The sequence below is a fragment of the Chiroxiphia lanceolata genome, chromosome 5, assembly GCF_009829145.1.
Source record: "Chiroxiphia lanceolata isolate bChiLan1 chromosome 5, bChiLan1.pri, whole genome shotgun sequence".
In the NCBI taxonomy this organism is placed as follows: domain Eukaryota; kingdom Metazoa; phylum Chordata; class Aves; order Passeriformes; family Pipridae; genus Chiroxiphia; species Chiroxiphia lanceolata.
Genome location: NC_045641.1, coordinates 42,713,043 through 42,734,866, shown reverse-complemented (window position 1 = coordinate 42,734,866; position 21,824 = coordinate 42,713,043). Strand labels below are relative to the sequence as shown.

Below are 21,824 nucleotides of genomic sequence, written 5' to 3'. Positions count from 1 at the left end.
CTCAAATTTTCTTTTCTTCCCAAACTACACTGCGGCTCTTGACATTGTAAAAATGAGCAAAACAGAGTTCAAAGTGCATATTTAGATTTATTGAACTTATTTTTTACCATATTGTGAAAAATTCCTTCCTGTCCATGTATTGAATTTAATGAAAATAAATGTTTTACTTAGTAACCATATTTTTATGATATTGATTTAAGACAAGTAAAAAAATCTCTGTCACTAACGTAAAGCAATATTTTATAGATTCTTCAGAGGAAAAGTGGATTAGAAGTTTACCTTAAAACATACAAGAGAAATTCAATTAATATGTTTATTAAAGATTTATTCACTCCCTGCTACCAGGCTTTGTTTATTTAACTTTTATTTGGAAAAATAAAGATTTCAAAAAGTATTTTTTGTATTAGAAACCTTGATAACTAATCATATTTTGTTGCCATGGCTTGAGTTTATTTATAGTAACTGACATGTAGAATACTGGAAAAGGTCATTTAAGCCTTTATTGATCATCATGCTTGCCATATGGTGAGGACAAAAACCTATTTTCCACACCTGACAGGTTGACTATATCATCCAGCCATTTTGTTGATGTTTTTTCTTCAGGGTTTGGGTTTTTTTTAAAGAAAAGTAAGGGGGAAAGTGTTTTACTTAGATTACAAAATTATCTGTGGCACAACCTAACAGATAACACCAAACATAATGCTAGTAAACAGATAAATTGAAGCTAGAAGCAAAATGAGCTAAACATCTCCTAAAAAATTGGAAACTAATCTGCTACAAGACAGAGGTAGTAATACCTTTTCCTTCCCCACTATCCCTTTGAAAAATGATGCATCAGTTCAATGAAATAAGGGTCCAGCTGCTCACTGGATAGCAGAAAATTCCACAGGCACAGGCTTTGGAGAGATTTTCCCTACTCAAATGGAACCAGTTTTACTTGACAGGTCACAGAGATAAAGGGTAGCATGCCCCTGCTCACTGAAAGCAGCCTTAGATAAGTCAAAGTACTCACAGAGATCCCATGCTACTCAGCTTCATGGATCTGAAATGCCTGTTAACTCGACAGGTAGCTATTTATCTGAGGTCACTTTTCAGTCTGCCTAGACTTTTATGAAGTCTATAGGAAATCTGATGATTAAAGTTGAATTCATCATTGTGGCAATTGAAAGCTGCTAGTGCACCTGGTCTGCCTCCCTTCTGTGAAGGATTTATTTAATAGGTCTCTAAGCTAACATTAACTCAGAAGGCAAAAACTGTGAAGATACTTGCAATGGCAGCTATTAACCCCTCCCACTACAGATCTTGCTTAGGTTGCATGATGAAATTGCATTAGATTTCAAGATAACATGTTGTAGATTTTATGGTACCTCTAAAACCATTTTCATTATTTACACAATCAACATCAATTAATGTAATAGATCAAGGCTAGACTACTCCATAAATAACACAGTCCACTCAAGAGCAGAAAATATTTTTGATTCTTTCTTATTAAAAAACAAACAAATGCAATCAAGGCTACCAGTTTGTGAATGTATTAACAGTTTTGGAAATATTGGGTTTCTGCTAGTTAATCTGACTGCAGAGATAAGATGATGAATTTTGGATGTAGTTTATCCACACTGGTTTACTTCTACTGAAAATATCATAGCAGTATATTTTGGGTGTGACAACAGACGAACATACAAAACATTAAAGAAAAAATGAGCAACAAATGTAGCATTTTATAAAGAATTGTTCTCATTTTATATACCCTTATTCATCAAAATTTACTGAAGTTTGTGTGTTCTTTCTTTTTTAAAGAATAAACAAATCGTTGGTCACACATGCCCCTCCATAGTTTTCTAAGCCTTCTTTATGAAATGAGTTATTTTATTGATCAGGTTTATTAGCTGCCTGGGTGCTCAATGGAAAGTCTTAATGAAATTCTTATCTTAGAAACAGATTAGTAGTATGACCAATGAAAAAAAAATTCTGGCATTTAATCTCCTAATCTATTTTACATTACTTCTCAAGGGTACCATGACCTTCACAACATATGGCTTTGTGCAAATAACTGATTATATAATAGAATCCCATAAGTTTGAGAGTTGCCTCCTAACAGTTAGCCAATTTTCTAAATTGATTTTTTTCTTCTTCTGAAATAGTTAAACCTAGTCTAAGTAGATGGTAAAGGACCCAGCAATGTAATTTGTAAAAAAACTAAAAACTAAAAAAATATTTTTATTAAGTCACACAATAAAACTTATTTACTTTTTGATCTAGGTAGGATCACCCAAATGTACATTATTATGTAAACTCTGTGAAACATTATGTAAAAATTCCAGGTTAAAACACCTTTCAGTACCTGAGATAGCTCCATTATATGGACCAAGAGTATCTCCTCAGAAGTGACTACTTATCACAAAAAATATTACTTGTTCCTAATCATATAAATCTCTCAGGTTTGTACATGTCTGGTAATGCTGCCTTCTGACAAGCCACAAACACTATGAAGTGAGAAGATGATGGATCAGTATAATGACAACCTAATGCCTTAACTTTAGGGTTAACATTACATCAAATACCAGGTCCACATTAGTCACATGCATATGTGACTGCGTGGAAGTTCTCCGGTTTTTTGGTCAGAGTTTTTTCTCCACATCAGGATTAAAAATAACTAAACCATTGTAGATGACGCAAAACTGGGAAGAGTGGCTGATATGTTTCAGTGTTGTGTTACAATCCAAAGGGACCTTGACAGGCAGGAGAAATGGGCTATGGAAACCTCACTAGTGTCAACAAGGAGAAGTTCAAAATCCTGCACCCCTAACAACTCAGCTGGAAAGCAGCTTAGAAGAAGAGGACTTGGAATCCATAGTGAATGTGAAGCTGAAGAAGAGCCAGAAATGTGCCTTTGCAGCAAAGACTGTGGGGAAATAGCAGAATATTGTCAAAGACTATTGTAAACATAGTCAAGTGACTTATAGCTGGGGTGTCAAAAAACACATATATTATATTAATTGCTGTTTATTGTTGTGTGTTTGACAAGTAGAACATCTGTGTGTAGATAATATAGGCTGTGATAGGCACCCTATCAAACATATTTAAGTTTCATGCTCTGTTGCAGAAAACATCAAGCACAGTGGTAAACTATGTCTGTACAAATCCCTGACGCACAGGCAAAACCAGCAGGTTCAGTGATCCTGAACCTGGACGAAGCTCTGCAGTGCCTGCAACCCTGCTTGTGTGCCTATGCCTGACTATTGTTTTGAGGATCCCCAGGTGGTGGAGTAATGAAACTACTCTTTGCATCTTGTTAATATTTTTGTGTTTGTTCTTTCGTCCTCCCTGTGCCAAGTCACACAAAGGCAAATGGTGTCCTGGGCTGCCTTAGACTAAACGTGGCCAGCAGGTCACGGATGGTGCCCTACTTAGCACTGGTGAAGCCACAGGCCACACCTAGAGTGTTGTATTTGGTTCCAGGCTCCCCAGTAAAGGAAAGACATGGACATGCCGGAGAGAGTTCAACTAAGAGCCACAAGGTTGTTTAAGGGACTGAAGCATGTCTCCTATTGGGAAAGATTGAGAGAGCTAGGGCTGTTAAGGCTGGAGAAGAAGAGATTCAAGGGGAATCTTACCACTGTATATGAACACCTGAAGGGAGGGTGTGAAGACCAGAGAGCCAGCAGTGCACCTTTACAGGACCAGAAGGAACGGGCACACCCTGAAACACAGGAGATTCCCTCTGAACAACTTTCTTATGAGGGTGACTTACATTGGCACACACTGCCCAGAGAAATTATGGATCTCCATCCTTGGATACATTCAAAAGATGCCTGGACACAACCTGGAGCACGTGGTTCTGGGTGGCTCTACGCAAACATAGAGGGTGGAACAGATGACTTCCAAAAGTCCCTTCCAGCCTCAAACATTCTGTGATTTTGCAGTTCTGTGAAATAGCTGCTCACCTTTCTGTTAGATGAGGCTACAGTGTGCGCTGTAGAGAAAACCATTAACAGATTTAATCAGAATCAGATGAAGCTCTTCTCATCAAGACTAATTGGCTTTGGTCAAACATTTACATTAATTTTCTTTTCACCACATTATCTACTTCTATTAAAACAGTGATGTTCATGATACTTGACAAGCTTTTATCTGTAAACCTCAGGTAAGAGACTGTGAGACCTTGAGGTAAAAGTTAGCACCTGGGGTAAGTGTTGCTGAGATATTAGCTCATAATTCTGTGCTTGGGTGAAGGGACTGAGAGCTGCAGAGGTGTCTTCAGACCAGGATGTCCCTCTAGTTTGTTCAGCCTAATAGGCTCAAGGAATTTATCTTACCCGATGGGTCATAGTATATGATAATCCCAGTATTCACAGAGTATAGGAATGTACTGTATGACAACTGTCCATTACAATTTTATCTTCTGTTGAATCTATCAGTATTTGTATCCACATATTATTTTCATTAATTGATGAGTCAATAGATAAAATCTATTGAATATCTGTGTAACTCAATGTCTATCCTCTTTCTAAACATTTTCTCTGATGTTTAGAAAATGTGCTATTTCAATGCTCAAGGATTTCTCCCTGTATTTTTGATTCAGCCTAAAACCTTACTCCTGTGTCTGTAAAAGCTGCTAATCTCACTCTCTCTGGATGTTACAGCTAGTTGTTTCTTCCCTCTTCATACCCACGCTGTTTTATTTTCCTCTTCGCTTTGTCTCTGTGGAGCAGAAATTCAGGGCTATTTCAGATTTCTTTGCCATTTTTTTCTTATCTTCCAGGTTTTCTCCACATGCCATTAACTCACTGTCTATATCATTTTTCTAAAACCCATATTTTACACTACAACTTACTTGATAAAATATCTCCAGTGGTACACAGCCATCCATCCAGTGATGGATTAGATAGTGTTTTACTATCTAAGTCAATATGACTTCACAATTCTTAGTCATCTCTTCCCCTTGATTAGACTTGACTCCTCCACACCAGAAGAAATGCATTTTGCTCAGAGCGTTAAAGCCAAAGTAAGTTTTGTGGCTCCATTTTATATCACTCGAAGTTGTCAGACAGGAAAGACACTTCATCCTCCAATACATGCTTTGAATTTAAGCTCTCTACCTTTCCGTATTGTTTAGTAACTTGCCTCAGCTGAATCATCTGTTTCCTCCTAAACTCTCATCCCTTTTCCCAAACTGTTGGGGTCTATATATGTGTGTCCTACATCAATGTTTGAAATAATCTCTCACTTTCTGTGGATCAAGAATCACTATACCTTTCAAATCCCTTTTCAAAACCCGTTTCTTTTGCTCATCCTTTTATCGGTATTAATTTTGAGTAATCTGCCTACTAATATATTTCTTTTTTTTGTATCTAGAATCTAAATATCAGAAGATATGATAGTCTTTAAACCATTAATTTTAAGCATGTGAAGCTACACAATGGAAAGTCATCCAAACAATATGCTTAGGTCTACTTTAAAACCTGAGCTCTAGCCTCTGGATTTGTTAGCCTCATTCTAAGTTAAACTTTCATTTCCTTTAGGCCAGTTTTACTTCCCTGCTGCCAGTGACATCAAACATCCTGCCTGTCAGTCTTAAACATTTCATAAGTATTTTCAGGCTTTCAGTAAGGCAAACAGTGAATCTTGCTGGGAGTCTATCTGAATCCCATGGAATAGCCTATCCATTACAATTCTCCAGTTCACTACCATCTGTAGCTCAAACATACATTACAAGCCAGAATTTGTTTTTTTAATCTTCTATAAGAAAATCATAACACATGCAAAATATAATAATAACCATGGAAAAAATTTCCATGTTGTTATTTTTTCCTTTTTTTTTTTTTCTGGAAGTATTTCCTCTACCACTTCCTAAAGACAACTGAATGCAACCCTGAGGCATCGTGTGCAGCCTTCCAAAAAGAAAATCTGAAAAACAAATAGGACAAACATTAAGAACTGCAAGTAAAGCGATTCAGTTACGGACTGAATGTTACAGGTGGAATGGTACGTCACAAAACTGAGGAATGAAGTGTCTGCTTCTGAGTGCCTTAGACAAATGAAGGATTGCAATAAAGTTCACAAGGGATTTAATAATCCAGTCATGGTGGGGGGGGGGGTGTTATCTATGGATTTTGTTGGTATAATAAATGTGGCAGTGGATCAGCTCTACTTTACTCTGCAGTGACAGGCAAAGCTTTGTGCCTCATTTGGAAATATTAGAATATAAAAATAAGGCAGTTGTCATTTCTGACAGCCATGAATGCCTCTACAAATAAGCACCTTCTCTTGAGCTTTTGGGGGGGCACAGTGCTCAAGCAGACTAGAGTATAATACGAAGATGACCTTGTTGCTCTCTGTACAGCTGTACATACAAGCAGATTCACTGTACTGGTTAGGTAAAGCTAAATTCTTAACTCAGGTTGTCATCCTTAAGGGTAAAGGGACAATACAGGGCCTTTTTATGTATCTGTTTATGGAGAAAATATGTCAGGAAAGTAAACAATAATCTCTGAAAGTGAGAAGAAGCACAAATTCCTAGTGTTATCAAAAAGTGATGAAGAATTAGAGTGGTTCAAATATGAAATGGTTTACCACAGTGAATGTGCATATATGTGTCCTAGAGTAAGTAATATAGGGAGGGAAAAAAGTCTTTTACTCAGAAAAGAGGAAAATGAGGAAAAAAATCTTACTTTATGTAATTTTTTCCTCTTGGGAACAGATAAATTGTAATAAAATTTAGTAAGTTTAAACATTTTAATATATTTAAATACTTTAATTTAATTTTGTGGTTTCAAGGACTTGGCTTATTAAGAACATACTGTTTCTGAATGGTCATTTGGGATTTACTTTTTTGGAAAAATTTTTAAAATTTTACTGAGTGTTGCAAATTCTGCAAGACAAAATCTCACATTATCGTGTGAACATCAATCTTGGACTTTTATACAGCTTTCACACCTTTGTAGATCTTATAAAGAACAGCCTCTTCACAATGTAAAGGTATATCATTGCATTTTAGCTCACCACCTTTTCATTGCTGTATCATTTTAGAAAGTCAAAGTTATAGTTTCACATTGCTGTGTAAAACTGCACATGTATGTCTGATAGCAACATATGCATGTGCAGAGGGATTTGAGGTCTTAAAAGTTCCCTCTGAAGAGACTGAGGAAAGCAATACATCTCATTTAGAAAGGAACAGATTTATAATTCATTCATGTTTATTAATTATTATGTTTAACTACTTAATGCCAGACATATGAAACAAATTGCATTTATACCATCCTGGTAGTTACTTAATTGTGCATGAATAATGAAGGCATAAAATCCTCAAGCGAAGCTGTGCCTTCAGAATTACATTATGAATTGAATCCTTTTTTTCAACATCAAAGTCTTAGATTTTTAGTAATGGTGACTATTCTACTCAAATGGTTTTAGAGAACAGGGGTCTCAGTGTGGGAAGTTCTGAGACTATTTTTCAAAAGCTGAATGATATTACCTGGAAAAAACGAGTAAGATTTACCTTTTTTTCTGTGCAAATTTCACTTGTGAAGTGTTCCACAATGCAATGTTAAAGATTGGAGACGGAGCTGCGAGAGGAAGCAGCTCTAAAAAGACGTCAGGAATTCTGTATGTACATATGTATGATCCTGGGCGCATTTTTAGCTAAGGCTTCTAGTATAAGGATGTCAAACAGCACCTTCGGACAAACCGGTTTGGAGGGACAGGTCGAGGACCAGGTCGGGGGCTGGCAGGAGCGCGTCCGCAGTGCCACCTGGTGTTAGCGGTGCTGTCAGAGCCTGCCCTGGCACCTACCGGATCGACCGGGGCGCACTCTCCTCGGGGAGTCCTTCGCTTTGGTGTCTTTACTCGGTATGGACCTAGCAATAGGTCTGATGAGTGAAAAACCCTCACTGGCATGATGCATGATATTTTGCTTTCAGCTGTTTCCATTTGTAAAACAGTAATGTAACGGCTTCCTGTGAAACCACACAAGCAATGCCAGTGTTCTCCTTCGAGTGGTGACCGTACTGGGCTCTCTGCTTTCTGCACATCTTCTTTAGTCATGACAGTTTTATGTTCCTCCATCCTCACCTGTGTAATTGCCTTAATTTTTATTGCCAACCCAACATAGTTACTGTCTAATGAAAAATACAATGGGGGAAAACTAGTATAATATGACCAGCAAATATAGTTGTAAGTCTTCTTCCTCATCCTTAGGGACTTCAGTCAGGCTGCTCAGAGCAAAGATGGGGGGTACTGTGTAACAGTGCAGTCCAGTCAACAAATATGGTACATACAGTCACCCTGTAACTGAAAAAACCCGCATTTATTTATTCTTAAGTTTTCCAAAGAAAAACTTCAGAAGGTAATAAACTGACAGTGACTGCAAGCACTCTAACTCAGACTACCTGCATTTTCAGTAGTCAGGGTATTTAAAGCCCCTATCTGAGAAGTGTCAGTATTTAATCCATCCAGTGATCCTCTGATAGGATTTTAAAAGAATGTGCTGCTTTGAAAATCAGTAATTATACTGTGAGAAAAAGGAGGGGATGGGAAAAGGGAGGAAAAAAAAAAAAAAAACCAAAAATGAAACCCAAACTGTATGTGTAACACAGTCTTTTCTAAAACGGGCAATCTTTCATTTCCTCAACAGCCTGCTGGAATCTATAGACACGAGTAAGCACTGTGCTGCCACAGGGAGGTGTAGGGAGTTAGGGAGGACTAGTGTTTGGAGATTCATGTCCCTAACAGCTTCTTCATGATGTTTATGTTCTTTGGATTTTAAGAAAAAGGAAATCCTTTATGCAACTTAAAAAAATATCTACATTGGGCTTTTCACCTTCGGAATAATCAGGCTTCTGTAATTCAGCCCACCCTCAAACAAATATGGACAAAAATCTAAATTCTTATTAATTCCTTTTTTCCTACGTGCGACATGTAAATTGGTTTTATTTTCATCATAGTGATTTTAAAAATATTCTGTGTACAATCAGTCTCCATTTACTGCAGTTCATTGTGAATCTATATAGACAAAACCTTGCAGTTACACATTTGCGTTACTAATATTTGATATATTTACCTCCCAGTCCTCTAGAGTCTAATGGACTCATATTTTATATTATTAGATATATTTATTCAGTTTGGCAAAACAAATATATATTGAATTTTGGTCTTGGAAGGTTTTTTGTTGTTAGGGCAGAAACCTTTCTATATAACATGACAAATCTTTATGGAAATCCTAATTTGGCCTACTTTGTATCAGTTTAGATGTTCAATGCTTTTGCTAATAATCCCTTAGAGTTTGGGCAGTACGATCTTCAGTTTGTGGCCAAATCTTGTTCAAACCTATGTAGTCCTACATATGTTATTGTTTATGATTTTGTGGGCAAGAATACCATTCATCTTGTTTTAATTAAAGAGTAAAATGGCTAAAATCAATATGCAACTTTGTGATGTGACTAGGCAGTCCTTCTTCTTGACCTTGAATAGAACTACTGAGTGGCTTTATAGTCCTCCAAGTCCCCCTTCTTGATCCATTTAATTAGGTCAGGACTTCCCATACTCTGCTTAAATGTGTCTGGTTTAGACAGACACACACCTTTCTTCTGAAGAAGAGAATGATATCTCCAGTGAGAGTTTTTCCATTGTGATACAGAGGTCTAAGGCTAAGGGATGTTGCACAGCCTTGCTACTGCTTTCTCACTTCAGGGAAGGTACCTCATTTGTGCCTGGAAGTTCTGGTATCCAGAATTCCTCTGTTGGCAACAACACTGAGTCATGCAATAGTTTCGTTCTTGCCTGTTGGCTTGACCTGTCTTTGGGAGGAGACCTAGGTACATAGGAGAACAATGCACAGCATCATCTCTAGCCATCAAGTTGGTATCTGACAGTTAAGCATGGGAAACTGAACTGCTGATGCACACCTGCCACAGTGACATCATAATTCCAACCTAAAATGGGTATGGCAATACGGTTTTTTTATTTACTGAAAAAAGAACCCCCACAACAAACAAACAAGTAAAAAAGAGAAGCTTAAATTATAGTTAAGATTCTATATGGAACTTGAAGATGACAATTATTAAATGAAATTCATTTCACCTGAAAGTGTGTATTCTATGTGTTTGAAGGGATTTGATATATCTGAAGGTAAGTTGATTTGTTATAATGTTTATCGGGCAGACAGTTCTTGTAATACTGTGGTTTTCTTTCCTAGGTGACAATATTGTATACTGTTCTTCACATGAGACACAGCTTGAAATATTTTGATAAAATGAGATGCTTGCGGAAAAGATCAGCAGTGTCATTCTTAGGAATCCTTGTCGTTTGCTTGCTGTTCATGAACCTGTACATTGAAGACGGTTATGTTTTGGTAAGTTTTTTAGATGGGAGAAATTATCCTAGAACAACAAAACAGGATGCATCCCTAGTTAAACGCTAAATTTCATAATTCCTTCAATTTTCTCTGTCTGTGTACCATTAACAGTGAAGTATCCTCAAAATGTGTCGTTTACGATGAAACCATCTTCCTAATGTATATCGCATAAAGTGTGTCAGTAAGATCCTAACAGTCCTTTTCACAGAAGTAAATGTGTCTCTGTTTATTGGAAGTATGGGAGATAATGAATGTAGCAAAACATGAAGGTATCTCCATCAGGTGCCCTTTGAGTCAGAATATTCTCTGTATTTTCCATACTTCTGGATTTCCCTCAATTTTAATGTTGAAAATAGACTACATCTGAAATATTCGTGTGAGCTAATTTCAGTCCACACTGCAAATCTCACCTGTGAATGCTGCATTAAAGGCTACTATAAAAATTAAATTATAAAAGAGAACTCTCATTAATTCCATCTACTTTAAGCTCCTTGCATGAATAATTTCTTTTTAGTGGTTTTATTTTATGTTTTTCTCAACTTCTGTATCTCAGATTTGAGTCTGACAGGTTCAGTGCTACAGCATTAACAATTAGACATAAATTCAACTTAGTCTAAATTTATGATTTTGAAAAGAAAAAAACAGAAAGGTTTGTGTAAGGAATTTCAAAAAATAAGCTTCTAACAATGTAACATGACTCGGCAGTTTGTATGTAACATAGAGTGTCTCAGTGCTGAATGTCAAACAAGCCCTGAAGTCTTGATTAGTGGATTGGATTTCCAGTTCTTTGGAGGTTGGACTGGGTCTGGTAAAAGAACATGGTGGCTTAACAACTGGAGCTCGTAAATAGTAAAATGACTAAACTGAATATGTTATATCGTGATGTGATTAGACATTCCTATCTTGATCTTGAACTGGGAAAGTATGGGCTTTCCAATATTCTGAAAGGTGAAGTTCAATCTCAGTTGGACTTGAAAAGAAACACAACAGTATTACAAAAAGTATAATACCCAAATAGTAAAATCTTTAAATTACTTATCAGAACCATATATAACTTCCTAATAATTTTAATCAAAATATTTTACTTCTGAAATTACTTATAACAGTATTGTAAATATTTACAAATTAAGATTATGCTAGTATTTTTTTAAGTCATTGAAAACATAACCCATGCCTCTATCATATTACTCCATTACAGATATATTGCTTTCTCTAAAACTAAAGTTTTACACTCTTTTATTTATTTAGCAATTCTGGTTATGATCAAATTTGACCTGGTTTGTCACTTTTTTTTTTCCCTAGTGGTATTTGCCCTGATGTTTCTTCCCCATTCTCTAATCGCTTCAAAGTCCCCCAGATGTTTTTGAAAGTGCTTTTATTTTTACTGCTAATGGTGTTCCTCCTGGTTTGTTTTGAAATCATTTCCTGTCCTGTTGCCAGCTCCCCAGATGGCTCCATGTCTTATTCTTATTTTCTCTCCTTTTCCCCACTTTTTATAAATTCTCTCTCTTCATTGCTTCTCTCATCACAGTTCTGGCGTGTTTGTATTCATGTAGCTCCCAGCCAAGTCTCTTGCCAAGTCTCCTGACAGTTCTTCCAGATCTCTTGAGACCTTATGGTCCATCAAAGTATTTTTTCAAATGTGTTAGTCTGTTGACTTTTTAGTTTATTTATTTTCACTTCCCTGAACCATGTCTGACGCTCCAAACACACTTTCTGGTGTGTTATCTCTGCTGAGGTAAAAGATGAGCATTTCAGTATTTGTGGGCGAAGAGAGAGATACTTAGGGAAAGCCTTTAAGGACAACATCTAACCAGTTCCCCTAAGGGAATGAGAATAGAAAGTCCTTAAAGCCCCGAAGGGCACTCTGATTGTAGCCTATCTCCTGCTGGACTATCTGCTGAGGTAACTGAGAAAAGAAAGGCAATGACCTGAGTTCCTCTTCCCCGATCTCAGGCAGCCAGGCTGTGCAAGGGACTGTGGAGTTGGTGTCTCTGCCCACATGTAAGATTAGATGAGTGGTCTTTTTCAACATATTAGAATATTAAAGTGAGATTTGTTATGACAAGTCTTAAGAAGGGAGAGAAGAAGCTTTCTGGTTTTGCTCAGAGAGTATCACACGTCCAAAAAAATCCCATTACTGTTTTCTGCAGGTATTTGCTGCAGAAATGGAAAGAGGAAAATTGCTTAAGTATATTGGATAGAGGGTGTGCAGTTATGCACTGCTGATGGATGTATATTAGAAAATGCAGTTTAAGGTACTTCGTCTGCAACATATGAACTACATTTGATCAAATATTTTGAAGACATACTGAATTAATATACCAGATATCACAATATATGCAGTGGAGTTTTTAAAACCTTTTCAGAGTTGTAAGTGAACTGTAAGCAAAGCATGTGTTTTGTGCTCTTCTATGAATACTTATCACTATTTTGGGCACTATGAAAACAATAGTAACTATTGTAGCTGACACAGCATCTTTAGCAGAGCAGAATATCTCCATAAAGAATGGAGAACTTCTGCCACTTCAACGTATGACACCCATGTAAAACCCACAAGCTTCAGCGAACACTGGAATGTAAGTTAGAGGGGTAGTTAACAGATGAAAAGCCAGAACGATCATAGAAAAAACTAGAGAAAAGAAACAAAGTATTAATCAAGCTCCTCAGCTTCACTGACCTCTGCGTAGTAGTCTGAGATAGACGAAACAGATTTTAATCTTTTGGAAAAATCCATATGTCAATTTTGCCTATCATTCAACAAGGAATGAAAATAGCCAACCATAAAAAAACAAAAAGTTAGCCCACAAAAGGCATATATTAAAAAAAAAAAAAAAAAAAAAAAAAAAAAAAAAAAAAGGGAAAATTTTTGTGGTCAGCTTAAATATTTTGCTTGTTAAAATCAAAACATTTTGTTCTGACTTTGTCTATTTCTAAACATTTTGAAACTTTTTATGTAGGAAAACCTCATCAGAATGGGTTTCCATTCCAAACCTCTTATGAACAAGGAATTTGGGGCTCTATCTGGAATCAATGACACATAATGTTTTGACATTAAAGAAAGGGTGGTTTTAAAAAAAGAAGTTTTTGGACCAGCCCATTTTTTCCATCTGCTATTTTTCATGAAAATCTCCTAAAGTTTTGGTGTATTCTGTTCCTAGACCATTGAGTTATACTTTAATCTTGAATCCGATCATCAAACTTCCTCTTGTAACTTATGAGCAAATACAAAAGTAGCACAGAAGCAATAGAGAGAAATTACTCGAGAGACAATGTATATATCAGAATAAATGAACTCATTTCTACATGGGCCTGCCATCAGACTAAGATCCAACCAGGTAATTAAACAGTATTCGTACTTTTAAATTCAGTCTCATGGCGTTACAACCTGTTAGATACTTCCCTTTTCTTAAGGACTAAGGAACAAATTTTTCCTGAAGCCCAGGTGACCTTAGGGATAGGGGCACTACTCATGAAGCTGCTCTTTCCCTTCTGTGACTTACTATTGTCCATGAAAGCCTTCTGGAAGAAAAGACTGAAGGAGGAGGCAGGAAGAGGAGGCATGGTGAGAAATGTGCCTTTTTTTCTATGCCATCAACATGTTCATCAAATTCAGAGAAAGCTTTGCTGTCTGCATGATCATATGTATTTCTTCTATCACAATCTGAGTAGACAGCTTCTCAGAAAAAATGGCAAAAGTGAGCCAGATTGCCAGAATCTAGTTTTGTCTTTCATTTGCAACAGTGTCAGTGGCTTTTTAATCACTGAAAAAATCTCCCCCACTTCTACATCGATGAAAGTTATCTTATCTGTTGCTGACAAAACTCTCTTTTGATACCACAGCATTTTTTTGCCAATAATTTAGTATTTGCTATTTTTCCAGAGCTTTGTGTAAATATTTTTTTCCTTTTCTTTTAACTGTAATCTGAAGGGTTTGGTAGATTTTCTGTAATGTTTCAGTAATGCTGTGGTTTGTTTTGGGTTTTTGTTGTTTTGGTTGTTTTTTAAATGGGTGACATATACATCTTTCACAAAAGCTGACACTGAAAAATGTTATTCTTGAAACCTGCCTGTCCATGTTTCCTCTTTAGCTGGCACTCACAAATGTGTTTCTCTCTGTCTCTCTCCCCTCCTCTATTCTCTTTGTTTCCCGCTATTAGGAAGGGGCAAGCAACAAATCAGAGAAACAGCCACGCACCAGCTCAACCCAGAGCGTTATGTTCACACTTTTAAAGATTTGTCTAATTTCTCAGGATCTATAAACATTTCCTATCGCTACTTAGCTGGCACACCTTTGCCAAGGAAAAGTAAGTAACTGCAATCTGAATGTTATGAAATGAGGCAATTTAAAAATAAGTTAAATCCATATAGTCCCTCTGGTATTTCTAGGCAACGGACTGAGTTAAGCAGACAATCTCAAAAAAGTTAGTGGGACAGTTATCTCTGCACAGGCAGTTCTAGAGTGGATGCAGACAGCCTGCAGCAGCCCCCAAATGGTCTGTGTGAGCATACTCCTATGGATGCCTCCTCCCAGGCAAGATGATGATTTAGAAAGCAGAAGCAAGGCATATATGCTGGTGGTTTTCTGTAACACCCTCTAAATCCAATCTTAAGTATGCTTGGGACCCCATAGATACAACCTTCAGGTTCCCTATTCTGCCAACCCAGCCGCTGCGAATGGAACTCCTTGTTCCTTTAGCTGTGATAATAGGGGAGGTGAATTGTGCTGTTATGGGCAAAGTAAAAAAGGGTTCTTCTCAGAGTTATCTGTAGATGGACTATTTAGTTACTCTGATTTCAGACAAGAAATCAAGTTCAAGACTTTCCTCTAGAAGTGAAATATGACCATTCCTAGCCTTTAGACAGGTGTCCTTGTGTTCCAAATCAATCATTTCTCAAAGCTCATAAGCTCAAAACAGAAGGTAACATAAAATAGTTTGTTATTTGTAGAAAGCTATAAAGTTTGTCCAAATTAGATTTGAAAAATTTGAGGCTCTGTAGGCAGTGTAAATGACTTCTGGGATTGTACTTCACTGTACAACTGCTTTTTGAGCAGACTTAAGCCTCGAGGGAAACACTGAATCACTATATCAGAGCAGTCTTTTACAAAACATCGTATTTTAAGAAAGTTGGGGTAGGTTCAACTGAAGTACACACTGTCAATTATAAAGTCTTAAAATGTTTTATAGCAGAAGTTAGAAAAACAGAGATATATTAGCAAATATCTGAAAACAAACCGATTTAGAATGATGGTAAAAATGCAATGGCAGTGACTACAAAATGGCAGAGATGAAAATTCTTCTGTTATAATTAAAATACATCTCTCTCTAGAAAGATGTAACAGCATTAAAAATTATTTGTACAAGCAAGAAGAGAAATATGTTCTCTTTTACTTTAAAATAATATCTAAATTGCATTTTGCAAGAAAAAGTTCCCTGTAAAATGCTCAATGAGTCCTGAAAAAGAGTTAGAAAAAGAACTAGCAAGGAAAAACTGGACAAATTCAGCTAAAGAAGGAACATGCTGAAAATAAATTATCCATGCAAAATCCATAACACTCTGCAGTTGTGTATAAATGTTGCTAGACTCTTTAGAGGGTTTAAAATTATAAAAGTTTGGCAATTAGTCTATGTATCATATTTTTGTGCTGCATTTGGTAGTTCTTAGCTTTAAAAATACTGTGTGAGTAATCGCCTCATAAACCCCTTATAATTTTCTGTGTGGTTTCATCTGCCAGGTGTATAGACACACATTGCTTTCACATCTGACCACGACATGCTATTCCTTGCAGTTAACAAGTAAATGTTTAACACAATAGTCTTCATATGTCTATTTGCTTGCAATACGTTGCTTCTTTACAAAAAGGCAATAAAGGTCCTTTATTGCATGCAATTTAAGTTCACATACCAAATTTCTCACTCTTCACCATTCACGAGATTTATTTCATATAAGCAGAGCTCTGGAAAACGGCTTTGTGACAAAATTGTTTCCAATATCAAATACCCTGTTTTTGTTTAAATTGTCTTTTGTACAGGGTATCTTACAATTGGACTATCCTCTGTAAAACGGAAAAAGGGAAATTATTTACTTGAGACCATCAAGTCCATATTTGAACAGTCAAGCTATGAAGAACTCAAAGAAATCGCAGTGGTAGTACAACTGGCAGATTTTGACTCAGCCTGGTGTGAAGGGATCGTCCAGGATATTTCACAGAAATTTGCACATCATATAATTGCAGGCAGATTAATAGTTATTCACGTCCTGAGGATTATTATCCTGTACTGGATGGCCTCAAAAGAAATTACAATGACCCAGAGACCAGAGACCGTGTGAAGTTTCGATCAAAACAAAATGTAGATTACGCTTTCCTTCTAAACTTTTGTGCTAATCTTTCTGACTATTATGTGATGCTAGAAGATGACGTTCGCTGCTCAAAGAATTTTTTGACTGCTGTTAAGAAAGTAATTACCTCACGAGAAGGATCCTACTGGGTGACTTTGGAATTCTCCAAACTGGGATACATTGGAAAGCTTTATCATTCTCATGACCTCCCACGCCTGGCTCATTTTCTGTTGATGTTTTACCAAGAAATGCCTTGCGATTGGTTGCTCATCCACTTTCGCGGGCTGTTAGCTCAAAAGGAAGTGATACGTTTTAAGCCATCTTTGTTCCAGCACATGGGATACTACTCATCTTACAAAGGAGCTGAAAACAAGTTAAAGGATGATGATTTTGAAGAGGAATCATTTGATATCCCTGACAACCCACCTGCAAACTTGCACACCAACATGAATGTATTTGAAAACTATGAGGCAAGCAAGGCTTACAGCAGCATTGATGAGTATTTCTGGGGCAAAGCTCCTTCTAGTGGAGACTTCTATGGAATTGTATTTGAAAAGCCCATTAAAATCAGTAAAATTAAAGTTGTCACTGGAACTGAAGATCGGCAAAATGATATTTTACATCATGGAGCCCTGGAAGTAGGAGAAAAGATCGTAGGCAATAAAAAAGGGAGACAATGTACAACTTACTTGAGACTAGGGGAGTTCAAAAATGGGAATTTTGAAATAACTGATGTAGAGCACAAAGTTCTGTTTGATATTAACTGCATGAGAATACTTGTTACCAAAAGTCAAAAAGAATGGCTGATCATTAGGAGCATTAGCGTCTGGACTTCTCAAACACCAAATCAGTAAAGCAAAGCCACCTGAGCAGGTACAAAGTGCACACAATCACCTGGGTTCCAACTGGTGACATTCCCCAGAAAAACTGACACAACTCTTCACTAAAGACGTAGAAAATCTGGGGAAATCACAAAACAAGTAAAGCAATTTATTTTTTACTAGTTTGGTCAGGCAATAACATTTATTTGCTGAAAATTTTGAATTTTATAGGAGATCTTTAAACTCTTTTTTTATTATTATTTCTCTGGAAGAGAGATCTTGTGGACCATACAGAACAAAAAAACCATCCTATAATTGCCAAAAGGTTTAAATCTATGACCAGTATGTTGTGAAAAAAGACTGAATCGCACCTTATGCACATAAAAATTTAAAATCTTATGATAGTATGCATTTGTACTGTAGTTGGTGATGTGTTTCTTCTACAGGCAGTTGTGACAAGGAAATCTGTCCTGAAACTGGCAGTTTCCTTCTGAGCACTGTAAGAAAATAGTGTGGCTAATCACTGCAACTTCTTTTCAAAAGAGAATGTATGTAAAATTATAAATCTGACATGAAAATTATGTAAAGAAAGAGATAATTGCATCTGTTATTCTGTCTTAACAAATATCCTTTGTTCTTTTTTCTGTGTCCTTTCACTGAAATTAGCAGTACTTGGATTCTATATTACTTAGGGGACCAATTTACTCTCCTTACTTGAACAAAATGTCTCACAGTAAGCAAGGTTTCTGCTTCAGTACTGATGTCAATATCAAACCCAAGCAACTCAAGGGCACCACTGTTCTCTTAGACAGGCATTTTAACAGATCCAAGATGCAACATTTTTGTTCCTTCATGATATGTAGAACTCTCCCTGAGAAATTTGCATATAGTTGAATACTACAGCATGCTTTTAGCATAACAGAAGACTCTTATGTCTTCCATATATACACGTCCAGTTTAAGTATGATACAAATACAAACTGTACTAGGTTAATCAATTGGAGGTCAATGTAAGCTCCAGTCTTATAAGCTCTGGGTGATTTATAGTCAATAGAAGAGACACAAAATGAGGAATCCTTATTCAATGAGAAATTAATATGGTCCTAAATTAGTTTTTTGGGGGTTTGGGGTTTTTTTTGCAGTTTTCTAATTCTAATCATATTAGTCTTGTAGACATCTTCCTACTGCCTCTGATAGGCATATTTCCTGTAAGAATATTTTGTCTGGCTTTAGACAAAAATCAGAAAAGTTCTCTCAATCTACATGACTTCAGTATCAGTTCTGGGCTTCTAGTGCATCACACAGGGAGGCTGTATAGCATAGATTTATACTATATGCATACATTCAGATTAGCAGAATCTGTGGGTTTTATTCTTCTAAGAAATTCTTGATATCTCAGTAGACACACTAAAAATACGTGAGTAGAAAGTGTGACACAGATGAACATTTTATTGTCAGTCTCATGAGTACTATGGTTATCATCTGATTGCATTTATGATTTTTCAGTTAAACCTGGAAGGCAAGAAATTTGAAGAATGCCTGCACTGACCAAGAATGAATTAATGACTGTATGAGTACATCCAAACCTAACATGGCTATTTCAGAAGAGTAAATTATTTTAAAAACCTACACAAACATCAATGCAATTGCTTTTCCTGGTTCATAAACCTGTATAAATTCAGGCCCAGGTTTGTCAAATCCGGTACAAAGGAGAGGTACATTGTCAAATAATTTTTCTGATATATGCTTCTACGTAATTCAGAAAAGCATCTTTTTCTCAAAGAAATCTTTATTTCTTTGTTCCTTAATACACACTTAAATCTCTGTTTTTCATATAATCAGTAAAACAGATTAAAATGTCATACATGTTCAACATGAAAAGGAAATTAATACAACTTTTTAAAAAAATAACTACATGCTAATCTTAAATTATTATAAATGCCTATAAATTACTTGCTTTTTAATATGATGTTCCATGTTTATAAAATAATTACTTGATAATTAATTATTGGTCAATCCCCATTTCTTTTAATAAGCTGTCATTCTTCTATTTTTCCTTTCATAGAATCACAGAACAGTTTGGGTTTGAAAGGACCTTAAAGATGACCTATTTCCAACCACCCTACCATGGCAGGGACCCTTCCACTAGACCAGATTGCTCCGAACCCCATCCAACCTGGTCTTGAACACTGCCAGGGATGGGGCATCCACAGCTTCTCTGGGCAACCTGTTCCAGTGCTTCACCATCCTCACAGTAAAGAATTTCTTCTTTAATCTAAACCTACTCTGGTTTCAGTTTGAAGCCATTCCCTCTTGTCCTGTCACTACATGTCCTTGTTAAAAGTCCCTCTTGATCTTTATTGTAAGTACCCTTTAGGTACTGGAAGGATGCTATAAGGTCTCCCAGGAGTCTTCTCTTCTCCATCCAAACAATCCAAACTCTCTTAGCCTTTCCTCCAGCTGCAGCCTCTGATCATCTTTGTGGCCCTCCTCTGGACTCATTTGATCATTAACTTGTATTTCATTCACTTTCCTTGATCCTTAACTATTAGTGTTGAAGCAAACATAACTAGGTTAACCAAAAACATTGTCTTTACTTTTATTCAGCAGTGTAGTATGTCTGAAACAATTTTCTAAATTAGAAGACAATTAGAAGACACCAAGATTTCAAATGTTCTTGTAGTCAAAACCACACACAATGTGAATGACTAGTAAAATTAAACACTCTCAACATAAGCCTTAGGAATTTAAATGGTATTTTTTAATTACGAGCCTAATAAAACTGCTTTCCTTTTCAAAAAAGCAGTAGTAAGACTTGCCTTGGTATAAAGGCTTAGCAGTGAGAACTCTCGTCTGGTTGTTACCAGTCTTAGAAGGTCAAACCCACAAATACCCTCAGAGAAAGCTTTCCTTGGCTGTGGTAGTGTATGTGCTAGGAATGAGAGGCATGCACCACTCTTATTGTTGAAATTGAGTAGATTTGGAAAAGTAATTAACAATACATTTATTCCAGAAGAGATTAGAACACAGTTCTGCAAGTTAATGTTTAGTGTTTTGAACACTCACCGTAGTGCATCCAGCTTCTCCTTCACTGAATGCATATTTTATCCAACTCAATCACATTAAAAGGCTGCCAGATTTAAAAAAAAATTAAAAAAAAAGAAAGAAGCCAGGAAATCAATGATAACTGGTTTTCAGACAGATTTCAAATATGTGTTTGAAAATATGTTTTTTTCTTTGTATGCTAGGAAAAGTGATTGCTTTCTGAAAGGAAAACATTTAATCAGACATTTATATCTTTACTAATACTTCTCAAAGTTTGAATTTTCTTCTTTTCACTGATTATCAGTGTTATAAAGCTCAGTTCATCGGTGTATACAGTTGGTTCTCTTAGTGTGTATTTCCTGGCTTCATTTGTGGGCATCATATTTTCATAGCGAAATGTGAATACTGAAATATTTCACTGTGATCTGCACAGTGATGGATCTGTTCTTAACTCACATACATGCATTGTTCCTACTAGAGTTTGGGATTCCTCATTGTATAACGCCCTTGGGCCTTTTTTTTTTCTTTTCTTAACTAAAGCCAGTTTGTCTTCTACCTTTCTGCACACAGGTATCTCCACACATCCTTCTGACATAAGAATTCTTGGGAAGTAAAATACTACTCACTGTGAATTACAAGAATAAATGAGCCCTTAGTTTACTGCAGAATAAACAAACCAGGAGAAAACAATTTTCAGACAAACCAGTTTTAGAATATTTAAGATGTGTACTATGATAAACGTGATTCACTAAGGTGCTCTACGAATGTGTTATTTTTAGATCAATCTTCTAACATGATACTCTGTTTTACTCTCTGCTCAGTATTCTCTTGTGTTAGACCCTAATGTTTTTGCTTTTATAAAGGGATGTTGGGAACTTGTTTGTTATTGAATTTTTAAAAGCTAAATAAACAACAAACATGACACCTTATAAAAGATTTCATTTTGGAAACTTATTAAGGGAAAAAGCCCCATGTTTAACTGTCTTAAAAACCGCAGATGACACCAGCTTTCATTGTGAAGTATTTCAGAGAATCTGATGGAAATGGTAGTTCTTACTACTCTCAAGTTAAATTTGCAGTTTTGTTAGGCAGCATTTAAATAAATATTAAATTATAAGTACTAATGCAGATCATGTGTCATGAGCTCTAGCAGTGTCATATCCTCAAATGGTAAAGTATATTATTTTGTAAAAACAAGTGAAAATGCAGATATATTATAATTAAAATAAATTAGATTATCTTGATTTCGTATGCTGTATACAG

At 36.2% G+C, this 21,824-nt stretch overlaps 1 protein-coding gene across 1 annotated transcript in view; it reads left to right on the top strand.

Annotated features, from left to right (window-relative positions):
- The window catches only part of MGAT4C (MGAT4 family member C), a 333,944-nt gene extending 314,648 nt beyond the window's left edge, over nt 1-19,296 (top strand). Inside the window, 5 exon segments of the mRNA XM_032688942.1 lie at nt 10,196-10,351; nt 13,415-13,419; nt 14,519-14,661; nt 16,389-16,610; nt 16,613-19,296. Of these exon segments, the coding sequence (XP_032544833.1) occupies nt 10,223-10,351; nt 13,415-13,419; nt 14,519-14,661; nt 16,389-16,610; nt 16,613-17,550 (1,437 nt within the window). The 5' untranslated portion in view covers nt 10,196-10,222 and the 3' untranslated portion in view covers nt 17,551-19,296.
- Nucleotides 19,297-21,824: the final 2,528 nt, after the last annotated feature.